Below are 12,292 nucleotides of genomic sequence, written 5' to 3'. Positions count from 1 at the left end.
GCCCACAGCCCATATCTTCTGGGGTGATACTTTATTTTCTCTTCATCCTATCTCGAACAACGAGGATAAGAGAGACATATATGGAAGTTACTTTCCACTGGTTGTCTGCTCCTGGGACTATGAAGAGTAACGCTTTTGGCCCTCTCCCGATGCTGACCCCAAAATCCTCGTCCTGGTAGAATGAGATCTGGAAGTCATAGTCTTCAGTCGGGCAAGCTTGGAGATTTGGCCAATAATAAGGGTATCCTATTTCCCAGGACCAACAAATCCAGCAGAAGCCAGGGAACAAGTTCAACTTCTCATCGTCCTTCTGTTGCAATTGTATTGTGATTAGGTTCGTGAATTTTAGAAAACGTGATGTGATTTGGACTACGCTTGATCCTGAGCGCGAGCCTTGGCATAGAGTCGATACATATACAACATATAGCTCCATGTCACGGCATAGTTCACCCCAGCTTTGAAAGTCTTCAGCTGGAGTAAGAGATAACTACTCACTATATTGAGAGCTCACTAGTATACTAGATGAGTCATTTGAGGACCACCTGGGCGCTTGAGCATGTACCAGAGATCCATAGGGCTAGAAGATCCAATTAAAATCTCTGTACCTTTGCATTTGATAAGACCTCGGCGTGTTCTAGCAGGTTCCCCAAATGGCGTTACCGCCCACGTGATATGACCAATTGATGCTTCGGCGGGGCGATCCCCCGGAACGACTAAAGGACAACAACATCCAGGGGAGCTTGATTGATCATTAATTCCGCAGTGATACCCTCGAAATATTTCTTCTTCGGATTCTTCTTTCTTCACTATTTCACCCCCCAAAGTTTTATGTATGCCTGACTTCAAGCTCTCTGCAACTTTGGAGGGCCACGGCGATGATGTAAGGCTCCTGGTCCCGGCGTCTGTACCGACGCCATTGACACCGCACCTTCAACCCACACAGACTACTCACACTGTTTTGACTTTTGATTTAGGTCCGCGCTGTGGTCTTCCCGAATCCCAATGTCGTCCTTTCCGCCTCTCGTGATGCAACAGTTCGGCTCTGGAAGCTTATCTCCACTCCACCTCCCGCATATGACTATACTGTCGCTGCACATGGCGGCGCCTTCATCAACAGCTTAGCATACGTTCCTCCCACATCTGAGTTCCCCGAAGGGCTTGTACTTTCGGCTGGACAAGACGCAATAATTGAAGCCAGGCAGCCTGGTAAGGGTGCAGAGGATAATGCGGATGCTATGCTTCTGGGTCACGGCCACAATGTCTGTGCTCTAGATGTGTCTCCGGATGGCAAATGGGTCGTCAGTGGCAGCTGGGATTCCACCGCCCGGTTGTGGAGGGTCGGTAAATGGGAGTGTGATGTCGTACTGGAGGGACACGAGGCAAGCGTCTGGGCCGTGCTAGCCTATGATGAGAACACTATCATCACGGGTATGCTAGTTTTGTGCAACGCCAAAAAGTCTTACATGCTAACTTCATCACAGGCTGTGCTGACAAAATGATTCGGATATTCAATACCTCGGGAACCCTACTTGGAAGCGTACAAAACTCAAACGACGTGGTCCGGGCCTTGTGCAAGCTTCCCGCCTCAAACTCTACAGGTGCCCACTTTGCATCGGCTAGCAACGATGGAATCATTCGTCTTTACACATTGCAAGGTCAACCCGTCGCCTCTCTCCATGGTCATGAAAGCTTTATTTACTCACTTGCTGCGCTCCCATCTGGCGAGCTGGTGAGTTCGAGTGAAGATCGCACCGTGAAGATTTGGAACGGGACCCAATGTGTGCAGACAATTACCCATCCCGCAATCTCAGTGTGGAGTGTCGCAGCTTGCAGTGAGACCGGTGATATCGTTACCGGTGCTAGTGACCGCATTGCTCGTGTTTTTAGCAGAAGCCCTGATCGCCATGCAGCCCCAGAGGCCATACAGCTGTTCGACCAGGCCGTAAAGGAGTCAGCTATTCCAGAGCAACAAGTTGGGAAGATTAATAAAGAGGAGCTACCTGGTCCGGAATTCCTCAAAGAAAAGTCTGGAACCAAGGAAGGCCAGGTCCAGATGATCCGAGAGCCAGGTGGTACCGTGAGCGCCCACACCTGGTCGTCGGCAACACAGGAATGGATTGCTATTGGTATGGTAGTGGACTCGGCTGGGAGCAGTGGTCGGAAGACCGAGTACCATGGTCAGGATTACGACTACGTCTTCGATGTTGACATAGAGGATGGCAAACCCCCGCTGAAATTACCATACAATGTCACGCAGAATCCATATGAGGCTGCCACCAAGTTCATTGGAGACAATGAACTCCCTATGACCTATCTGGACCAGGTTGCCAACTTTATCACTCAGAATACCCAGGGTGCCACCATTGGGCAGTCTCAAGAACCCGAAGGTGCTGATCCTTGGGGCTCAGACCGCCGTTATCGTCCTGGAGATGCCTCGGCGGCTGAAGAGTCCCAACCACCTGCTCCCGAACCACGCCCCAAGGTACTCCCTCAGAAGATCTACCTCTCCATCCGCTCAGCAAACCTGAAAGTTATCACGAAGAAACTTCAGGAATTAAACACGAAACTCGTGTCTGATGGATCAAAAGACGTGGCATTGAGCCCCTCAGAGGTGGAAACGGTTGTCGCCTTGTGCGGCCAGCTCGAATCTTCCCAACAGCTTCAAGCATCACCCGAGGTTGAGACCGGAGTGCCGTTGATTTTGAAAATTGTCACAACCTGGCCTGCTGCCAATCGACTCCCTGGCCTAGATATTCTCCGTCTACTAGCGGCTGCTGCGCCATTTACAGCATCAGCCGAGTACAAAGACGAAAATGTCGTATCGGGTGTGATATCCAGCGGTGTTTTTGAATCCCCTCTTAATGTCAACAATGCAATGCTCGCAATGCGAACATTTGCTAACCTATTTGAGACGACTGCCGGTCGAGATCTGGCCATAAGCTCATTTGATCAGATCCTGGGAGGAGTGAAGTCCGCCTTGGCCAGTAGCGGGGAGTCACCAAACCGCAACCTTACAATCGCGATCACGACACTCTACATTAACTTTGCAGTTTATCTCACCTCCGAAGGTAGGAACCAATCTCCAGAAGCCGCAGAACGGGGTCTGATCCTCCTGGAGGAACTGACTCGGATCATCGCTGGAGAGAACGATTCAGAAGCGGTTTACCGAGCACTAGTCGCGCTCGGCACACTAGTCACAGCGCTCGGGGAGGAGGTCAAGAGCGCTGCCAAGGAGGTCTACGAGGTTGAAGGTGTTCTCGCGAGAGCCGAGAACTCTGGTCCTGGAAAGGAGCCGCGCATCAAAGGCATTATTAGGGAGATCCGGGAGGCTCTCTGAAACTGCGTGCTATTTTTATTCGGTGTGCATCTATCAGAGATGCATTGCTTTCTAACGACGACAACGCGATTCCCATACAAAGACTAGTCATTACCTTCTCTTCCACTCGATAGTATATAAATCGTAAAATGTTCTCATCATTGAATCCACTAGCGTTCTCAACAACCCATCTACTCACTCCCTTATAATCTCCCCTCCGCATCAACCCCAATCTCCAAAACCTGCTCAACACCCTGATACTTGGGTAGATCAAGCCCATACTTATCAGTAATGTTCTTCGTCAAAAACCTACCACCGATAAAATGCCTGCCGCGATAAAACGCCACACATGGCTTAGGGGCAGATAGACTGATCAGTGCATGCGGCATGAAATTCGCACCAGGTCCTTCTTTCGGCGGTCCGCTCTGGATATCCCATGAGCTAGGCGCGTCAACACTCAGCACCTGGACGTTAGCGGACTCGATTTGCGAGATGATTTCGGGGAAAGGATCGCGCAATGGTCCACCGAAGGAGAAGCCGAAGATGGCATCAACCAGGAAGTCTGTTGTCTTTAGGGCTGGTTGAAAGTCGTCTATGAAGGGGACTGAGAGGTTTTGGAGTTGGGTTTTGAGGCGCTGCGTCGGGTTAGATTTGGTTCTTGCTTCTTGCTTCTAGAGTTATTTTCGTGCTCGGGGGTTGCATACTTGGTAGAGCTCGTTTTTGCCCTGTTTTGGGTAGTACACTGATGGTGTGTAGCCAAAGTGGGCTAGGTGTCGAGCGGCTACGAGGCCATCTCCTCCTAGTCATTTGTTAGATTGTTGTTGCTCGGAATGGCAATATTAAACCCTTCTCACCATTATTGCCTGGCCCACAGACAACTAGGATATTCTTCCCTGCGCTTGGGGTATGGATTTTCCATACTGATTGCTCATTACATCAGTATGGCCTGATTGCATGTGCAAGATCGATGGAGTTTACCTGCTTGCGCGACAGAGAGGCCCGCTAGCTCCATCAATTGGTCTAGGGACCAGCCACCGGTTTCCATGAGATCCGTATCAAGCGAGGCCGCATCTTTGGCTGAGATTGCCTAAGACGGTTCTCAGTTTATATGTTATTGGGACTAATATCAGACAACTATACCTTCAACGACATTATGGCTGATTTACTGTAGCGACGAATGGAGAGAGGTAGACGAAAATTGGTGAAGGTAGAACGGATCATGCAAGTATGCTGATTTCAAAACTAGACTGTTAGTAAATCGAGTTAATTGACAGAAGCTGTGTAAATCAAAGTGATAGTCAGCTCCGAAGTAGATCTCATGAGGGTCCTCACATCATTACATCATATATACGCTAGTCCGTATTTGGTTACGTCGGATCAATAATTCTTCCGCGTCTCCTAGAACTTTTGCGGAGGGCAGACGGCATCATCAAAAGAACAGTCTTGCGCCCTCTTCAATTGAAAAAGCATTACACACCCGCCAAAATGGTTCTCCGGATTCGACTAGCTCGCTTTGGCAACAAGCACAACCCCTTCTTCAACATCGTCGTTGCGCAAGCCCGGTATGTGGTTATTCCCCCGTGAATGGATACACCCGGCTCCAATGCCAAACACCAAAGTTGCCAGGCTACGGAGTGCTTCAATCCATTGCGCACTGTATATTTCAGAAGAATTGAAAATTGACCTTACTATTTCTAGCTCTGCCCGCGGTGCTAAGCCCCTCGAAGTCATCGGCACCTACAACCCTATCCCCAAACGTCCCACGACCTTGTACGACGAGAATGCCGAGGCGCGCCCATATAAGGAGATTGCCCTTGATCGATCGCGCGCAAAGTACTGGCTCGGTGTTGGTGCGCAGCCTAGTGATCCCGTCTGGAAACTGATGGGCATGGTAAGCCGGACCCTTGTTTTCTTTATCCGTGAGAGTTTGGGGAATTGGAGGATCCAAGGAAGATGGACGGCTATTGTCGGGTCTGCGCTTTTAGCAGATCATATGGGCTGATGATTACGTTGTTATTATACGGACTGCTTTTACTAACTCTTGAACCTCTTTCTAGGCTGGCCTTGTTGCGTCCAAACCTACTACTTTTGACAAAGCTTGATTCCGCTCTGACTCCTTGACTGTTTGACGCCGTTTGGCATGTGGCATGCTTGACCTCTACAAAGCGTTCCAATGTTCTCTCCTCCGACATTCTTTGTGTACTCGGCCGGACAACGCCCGAGAACCTTGGAAAAGTCAAGACATGGCACCATCGATGACTGGTCTACTGTGTACCTTTTTCTCCCCCCTGATTTTGCTGGCATTTTTTGGCGTTATTGAGTTGCCTTGTAGGAACCTTTGTATATTATGTGGCAGCTTAGCTGCTCTGACTCTACGCGGTAGACGAGCCGCAGCATGAATATCTACTGACACGATTTGGATTTGTCTCTTTAAGGCGAAGAACACCAGGCACATAGTCCGTACCGAGGTAGGCTATGCGTTACCAGCATACTTTCTCCTAAACTGCTCAGATCTGCCTACACTGTAGGGTCGTGAGGTATATAGATACTACTATAACCACTTTCAAGGTTACACACAGACTTAAAGTCATCGAAAGATACCTTGGAAACCGATCGTATTTGTCAGTAATGAAAGTCAAAACATTTGACGCGCCCATGACCAGTTCAGGCACACGTTCTAATGTAGTGCTAATAAAGCCCCTAAGCAGTAGCTTGTCTCCACGGCCCAACCAAATGAACCAACGCCCCCTCGATAAGTCGAGTCATTTCCCCGTGGCAGCCAATCCCATGTGTTACCGGGGTTGGGCTCGTGGCAATTGGTCAGTGACCCTGGAGGATCGCCAGTTTTTGACTTTGGGGATTCCTTGGACGTATGCGATGACCTTGGATTAGTTAGAAAACAGGTTCCAAGGTTAGCTCGGAGGATCGTATAATATGACTTGGAATATGACCTCAGGTGTATTTGATATTAAGCCATTGACTCACGATCTGGGCTAGTTAACGGTAGTTGTAAATGCATTCAAGGTTCATCCAATAAACTGTCAGCCTATGAGGTATTGTATGGATTTGGTACTGGCCTTAGGGTTCTATGTATCCTATGTACATACGTTACTCTACCGAGTCTATATGTAGTAAAACATCCCTGTGAGATATATGTGCTTCATTTCATAGAGCCCCAATCGCGTGCAGAACCGGGGTACGGCAAGCCGCATGGGCACTTACTTGCATGGCCGGTGCTTTTCCAGAAGAAACAGATTCATGATCCACCCGTCGATCTTCTAATATATATATGTTGTATATGTACAGAATATACGGAGTTATACAGAGAACAGAAAGAAAAAGAAAAAAAACCGGGGGCATTCCATAATCACCACATATCACCTCGGGGCACGCACTTGGTAACTCTCTGCATGCGGTCAGTTTCCAGGGTCAAGGTGTAAGACCTGTGTAAAATTATGTAAAGTGATGACCATGTACTGTCATATACTTTGAAGTACATCTCCCAATACGAGTACCCACATACAACCCCATGTACCTCCACTGTCACATACCTGTTCCCCAGTGAGTCGCGTCGTGAAGGGCAGATCCATGGATCTGGCACTTGTGGACTGGCACTCGACCGTTCCGGACTCTTTTCTTCCCCCCCTCCCCTGCACTCTCCTTCATCCCCTCCTTTCAACCCTTTTTCCCTTTTACATCCATCTTACCATTCTTGTCAATTTCCCATCCTTATCTCAATCGTTTTCAAAGCGCTCATAGTCCAACTGTCGCAAATCCGATGAGACACCATCCGAGTACACTCGACTTTCGATCGAATCGCTAATCGCCTTCGCCTTTGCCTTTTCATTTCTATCGTTGCATCGCGTTTGGTGTACGATCTCTTGTCGCATTACCGATCAAGGCCCAGAACCTCGACTTTCCGAATCCCGCGACTCCTTTTTTTCCTACCTGGACTATCTTCCCCTGTGTGATCGCGAACCCTCGAAAGGCGAAAAAAAAAAAATTCGAAAAATTCATATCTCGTGGAGGGATGAGCGGAAGCTCTAGCCAGTCAACTCGTACGAGTCCCGGCTCTTTTGGAACTACACAACTCACAGAGTCCGTGTCATCTGGTTCGCCCCCACAACAGTCATTCCCTTCTTCGCAGGCGCCTTTGACGGCTCAGCATGCGATGTCGACCGACGTGTATAGCCCGAATGCGTCGCAAGCGCCTTCATCTATGAACCCGTCTTTCTCATACCCATTTTCCCCTATCGGTACAACAGCTTCATTCGATAACAACATGCGCTTAGGCGATAACGATCGCAACCTCCAGGGCCTGAATGGCCTGAATCGCGGAAACGGAGGCGCGATTCTCATGCGCAAACTACCGCGAAACACGAGCCGTGAAGCCCTGCGTAGCATGCTTCTTTTTGCAAAAGACTTTGTTGACGCGGACTTTGTGACCTTGGACCTGCCGGAGGATGACGGGTTCTTGACCGCGATCGCGCGATTCATCTCTTTGCCAGCCGCCGAAGAGGCCAGGTCCCTCCTAGATGGCAAGCCGAACTCCAAAAACGACGCCAACATGGTTGTCGAGATGTACCCCGGTCCGATGGGAGTGAATCTATCAAACACGCGCCGTAACACCATCGATCACACCGCGAGTCGTGCATTGATGGGTGCCTCAAACGGACCCCTTGCGCGTCAATCGTCGCGCTTCAACGGCACTTTCCAAAGCTTAGAGAGGCTCTCCAACGCCAATCCCAATCAGCCTATCGGAGAAGGACTTCCTCCGACTTCTGAATCAGGCTCTCGCATGCACAGCCTTTTCTCACCACAATCTCCGATCGGAAATGGCATTGATAACCTCCCACGCATAACCGGGAAGTCCATGATTGATGAAGACCCCGACGAGGAGACGGGCGAACTGCTCAAGGATCCGGTGGGCTATGCAGAGAATGGCCATTCTACCAACATCTCTGCCGGACGCCGGGCCACCAACCCTCAAATCCCGACCAACCGCTTTGCGAACATGTCCCTTTCGGCCAACCTGCCCTCGCCACCTTTGCAGAACTACCCTGGGGGTGGCGCGCAGCGTGGAGCGCCTGCGTCCGCATACCCGAACCAAGGCCATAGTTTCCCATACAACGCTCAGCACACACCACGCCACAGCCTCCCCGCTGCGAACCCGAATGACCTGAATCCTCCTTGCAACACTTTGTACGTGGGCAACTTGCCACCCGACACTTCCGAGGAGGAACTCAAAGCCCTTTTCTCTAAACAACGCGGATATAAGCGACTCTGTTTCCGAAACAAGCAGAATGGACCTATGTGCTTTGTTGAATTCGACGAGGTCGCCATGGCCAGCAAAGCGCTCAATGAATTGTACGGCTACAAGCTGTCGAACAGTGTCAAGACTGGCATCCGTCTAAGCTTCTCAAAGAATCCTTTGGGTGTGCGCTCTGGTCAACCCGGCAGCATGAACTCATCCAACTCGGCCTCTGGGCAGGGCGCAGTCCCTGGAGGCAGCAGCTTGAGTGGAATCCACAATAATATGTTCTCGGCTGTCAACGGTCCCCCTCCTGGACTGGTAGCACCTCCTGGTCTTGGCATGCCCATGCCTGCGCCGCCGATGCGCAATGGGACCTCCATGCACACCCCCATCAATCCGCATGCTGGGCTGATGGGCAATGCCTCATACAACCAGAACTCGGGCCTGGGAATCCGAAACGGAGCCAATCCAATGATGTCGCCGCCGCCCCCTTCTAATCCCGGCGGCAACACCAATGCGGCACCAAACCTGAACGGCTATAATTCCTTTTACCCTGACTACATGATGGGTCGCTAAGCCCATCCAAGCGTTATATTAAGATAATGCCCGGCATGTTTGAACGAACTGGGATATCTGGCGCATTTGGGGATCTTCGTTTCGTGAGCTAGATCAGCATTCGGCGGCTGCATACACTCTCGGGAGTACTGTTTCGGATTTGCTTTTCTGTTTTTTTGCCCCCTTCTTTTTTTTTTTGCCAGTCCTTGTCTTGGCTTTTCGTCTTTCTGTTGCATGGGAACCCGGGCGCTCTTACATTCCTTTTTTGTTATCTTTTTTCATTGGGAGGATTGCATTTCAGGTCATTGCCAAACTTGTATTCTTATCTGGTCGGTGCGAGGCGCTCGAGAGCGCGTTTGTTTCTGTCGCCCATTGCGTTTTGTTCACACCTTCATACCCTCGTGCTTTCTTGCTTTTGTTCTTGATTATCTCGCTCGTTTATCCTGACTCAATAGGCAATGCACTAATGCGTGTTTGCTATCTCTTCCCCAACCAGGATCTATACGAACTATTATCTACTTTATTCTACGTGATTCCCCCTGTTTGTTACATCTATCCCCTGGATCTTTCTCGATGCATCGTCTGCGTGGATCGGAAAGGATTTTGCTGATTTACTTGCTTTCTCTATTGCAATGCGTGTTTATTTCTACGCAAGTACGAAAAAAAAAAGAAGGGTCTTATGTGGCTTTTTTTAGCTTCTCTTCTAATATCTCTCTACTCAATGGCATGCATGAGCTACGGAAGGACATGACATCGGCTCACGTCGACTACATATTGTCCCAGGCGTTCGCGTTGGGTTTATCTCTCTCCTATCATATCCCTCTCATCGCGGCGGAGACGAAGGCGTCCGGCCCATGCATTTTGCTCGAAAGCTCTTTTCTCATCTTGCTTGCATTGCCACTCGTTTGCTTTCGGTCTGGCTTACTCTGCTTTTCCAGGAGAAGAATGAGGAAACGAGGCATGTCTATTATTCTTTTACTCTTCCTCTTTACCCCGTCTTGCTTGGGGCATGATACCGATACATTTGCTTGTACTTGATACAATGAACTGTTCCAGTTATTCTGGAGAACGAACCCATTTAATTCATTTATAATAAAGTTGAGGTCTAGTAAAGAGCTAGAACGAGATTCTTTTTGCTTTCATCTGAGCGACTCTTCGTATATTTTATATTATCTATCGAACAGGTCATATAAGGGTTCTACTGTAAGGATAAATATACCGGGAAATAAATGTTGAATAGCTATTATTATGTTTATGAATCCCAATAGGCAATGGGGAGGGAGATGTTTACTTGGGCTGCATACAGTGGAGATTGGGTCACGTGATGACACTACCGAGAAGTTTCTTCCCCTGCAGACACCTACGCTTCCCGCTTCAACCCGACAACTTCCCATCCTTCAATTATTGCTGCAAAAGGGTCAATGGCAGCTGGAACTCCTTGATTCTTAATATCCAGCGTCTTACATTCGGTTTGACATTAAATTCTTCCACCCGTTCCCCCATCATATCCTTCAAGATGCCGCCCCGGATACAGAGCCGGACTGTGTCCAACACCCTTCTTCCTTACCTCACAGCTACCTCCTCTTCCTCCTCCTCACTTTCTTCTCTTCCTTCATTATCCTCTACATCATCACAATGCATCTCCCGCCAATTCTCTGCCACGGCAGCACCACGGGGACAGACCAAGCTCCGTCGGCAGATGTTCGAATGGCTTGACGGCGAAGGAGCCGTTTTCAAGCACCATCTTCCTGGACAAACCAACTATGTCACCAGCTTAAAGCAGCGAGACAGCGAGGGTCCGGAGAGTGCCCGTCCGTTCCCCAACAACCAAAGTTTCTTCAGCGAGCCTATCCTCAGTGAGGAGCTACGGAATGAGGTTTATAACCGCATCATTGAACAGAAGAAGAGTGCCCGCGTTGTTAGCACGGAACTTGGAATCGATATGAAGCGTATTGCTGCCGTCGTGAGATTGGTAGAATTGGAGAAGAGACAGCGCGCACAGGTAAGATCCCCCTTTCTGCCCATTTCCCCTCCTTTCCTTTTGGACTTTGCTTCAACCCTCCACGCATATGATGAGTCACAAAAAATCGATTAGTCTTGAAGACACCCACATGGTTAAACCTTACTTTTTGAACTGAACTTTGCTACCCTTACATTTTGGATTCCTATCAAGTTTTATTTGGTCGCGTGACATGAACTGACGAATCTCAAACCAGGGTAAACCCCTCGCACTGCCATATGCCCGGGCCGTACACGAGATGGTCCCCATTACCCCCCTCGCTGAGAAAGGCGAGCGTCAACAATTTCACGAACCCATCAACGACCTCCCCGCCCACCCTCTGACAGGCTCCCAAATCTTCTACCCAGTTCCCGAATCCCGCTCCTTCAACCGTGTCGAGGCCGGTCGCGTCTTCTCCGGCGCCCCAGCACTGGAGCAATCGGAGGCCGAAGAAATCTCACACCCCTCCGACCTCGCTGAAAAGATCATCGAGGACCCCAACTCCATCGGCTGGGTCGGCAAGGGCGCCAATGCCCGCCAGATCTTGCAGCCTGCTGATGTGCGCATTCCTCACCCTCACATGGTTGCCCTGGAGCGCGATCGCCTCGCGAACCCCAACGAGTGGCGGGCCGTCGCAGACCTCCAATCTAAGAGACTCGAGCGCCAAGATGCAATTGAGAAAGAGCGTCGTGAGCGTATCCAGGCTCGCCGTGAGAAGAAACTGACTGTTGTCTCCCCCGAGGACTCGCGCTTCGACTACCGTATCAAGGATACCATCTACACTTCAGAGACCACCGGTACTGACGGCCGTGGTTCCAAGGCTACTGGTCGTCGCTACGGTGTGCCTCACCGCGATCGCACACGTGGCGAGGTCAAGATTCCTACCCGTGTGGAGGCTTGATTTATTCCGAGATAGTCCGCGAAAGGGCTGTTTCTTTGTTCTTTTTGTTTGTGTTTTTCAGCAACTTTCTCGGCTACGGCCTTTGTAATTTTATTTGTACGCATACTCATCCATGGATGTATGAAGCCCTGGAGGAGGCTGTCGCTTATGTACCTATATATCGGATAATTTCTGACAACTTGAAATCTTTCCCTTCCCATTTCATCTCTTCTCGCTTTTCAGTTACTGGGCATTACATAATTGTCTCTCCACCTGGCCACTCCAGGG

General features: G+C 49.8%; 5 protein-coding genes across 5 annotated transcripts; 4 read left to right on the top strand and 1 right to left on the bottom strand.

Annotated features, from left to right (window-relative positions):
* Positions 1-779: 779 nt before the first annotated feature.
* On the top strand, positions 780-3,337 carry N7516_008617 (WD repeat PLAP family protein; the record flags this gene model as incomplete). Its single annotated transcript, XM_057221336.1, has 3 exons — positions 780-880; positions 975-1,428; positions 1,482-3,337. Exons 1-3 carry the CDS (start codon positions 833-835, stop codon positions 3,335-3,337), a joined length of 2,358 nt encoding a protein of 785 aa, XP_057071608.1. The 5' UTR covers positions 780-832.
* A 182-nt stretch (positions 3,338-3,519) lies between these two features.
* N7516_008616 (NADHX epimerase) lies at positions 3,520-4,468 on the bottom strand (the record flags this gene model as incomplete). Its single annotated transcript, XM_057221335.1, has 5 exons — positions 3,520-3,951; positions 4,021-4,115; positions 4,171-4,236; positions 4,295-4,403; positions 4,457-4,468. The coding sequence occupies 5 exons, from the start codon at positions 4,466-4,468 to the stop codon at positions 3,520-3,522; spliced, it is 714 nt and encodes a 237-aa protein (XP_057071607.1).
* Positions 4,469-4,801: 333 nt separating this feature from the next.
* On the top strand, positions 4,802-5,418 carry N7516_008615 (mitochondrial 37S ribosomal protein bS16m; the record flags this gene model as incomplete). Its single annotated transcript, XM_057221334.1, has 3 exons — positions 4,802-4,878; positions 5,015-5,207; positions 5,374-5,418. The coding sequence occupies 3 exons, from the start codon at positions 4,802-4,804 to the stop codon at positions 5,416-5,418; spliced, it is 315 nt and encodes a 104-aa protein (XP_057071606.1).
* Positions 5,419-7,346: 1,928 nt separating this feature from the next.
* On the top strand, positions 7,347-9,146 carry N7516_008614 (uncharacterized protein; the record flags this gene model as incomplete). The annotated part of the gene is made up of 1 exon (XM_057221333.1): positions 7,347-9,146. The coding sequence occupies one exon, from the start codon at positions 7,347-7,349 to the stop codon at positions 9,144-9,146; it is 1,800 nt and encodes a 599-aa protein (XP_057071605.1).
* A 1,495-nt stretch (positions 9,147-10,641) lies between these two features.
* On the top strand, positions 10,642-12,025 carry N7516_008613 (mitochondrial 37S ribosomal protein mS45; the record flags this gene model as incomplete). Its single annotated transcript, XM_057221332.1, has 2 exons — positions 10,642-11,127; positions 11,342-12,025. The coding sequence occupies 2 exons, from the start codon at positions 10,642-10,644 to the stop codon at positions 12,023-12,025; spliced, it is 1,170 nt and encodes a 389-aa protein (XP_057071604.1).
* Between the last annotated feature and the right edge of the window lie 267 nt (positions 12,026-12,292).

Source organism: Penicillium verrucosum (genome assembly GCF_028828655.1).
Source record: "Penicillium verrucosum strain IBT 35672 chromosome Unknown utg000003l_segment0_segment0, whole genome shotgun sequence".
NCBI classification, from domain to species: Eukaryota; Fungi; Ascomycota; class Eurotiomycetes; order Eurotiales; family Aspergillaceae; genus Penicillium; species Penicillium verrucosum.
The sequence above is the reverse complement of the archived record's forward strand: the minus strand, read 5'-3'. Positions and strand labels throughout refer to the sequence as shown.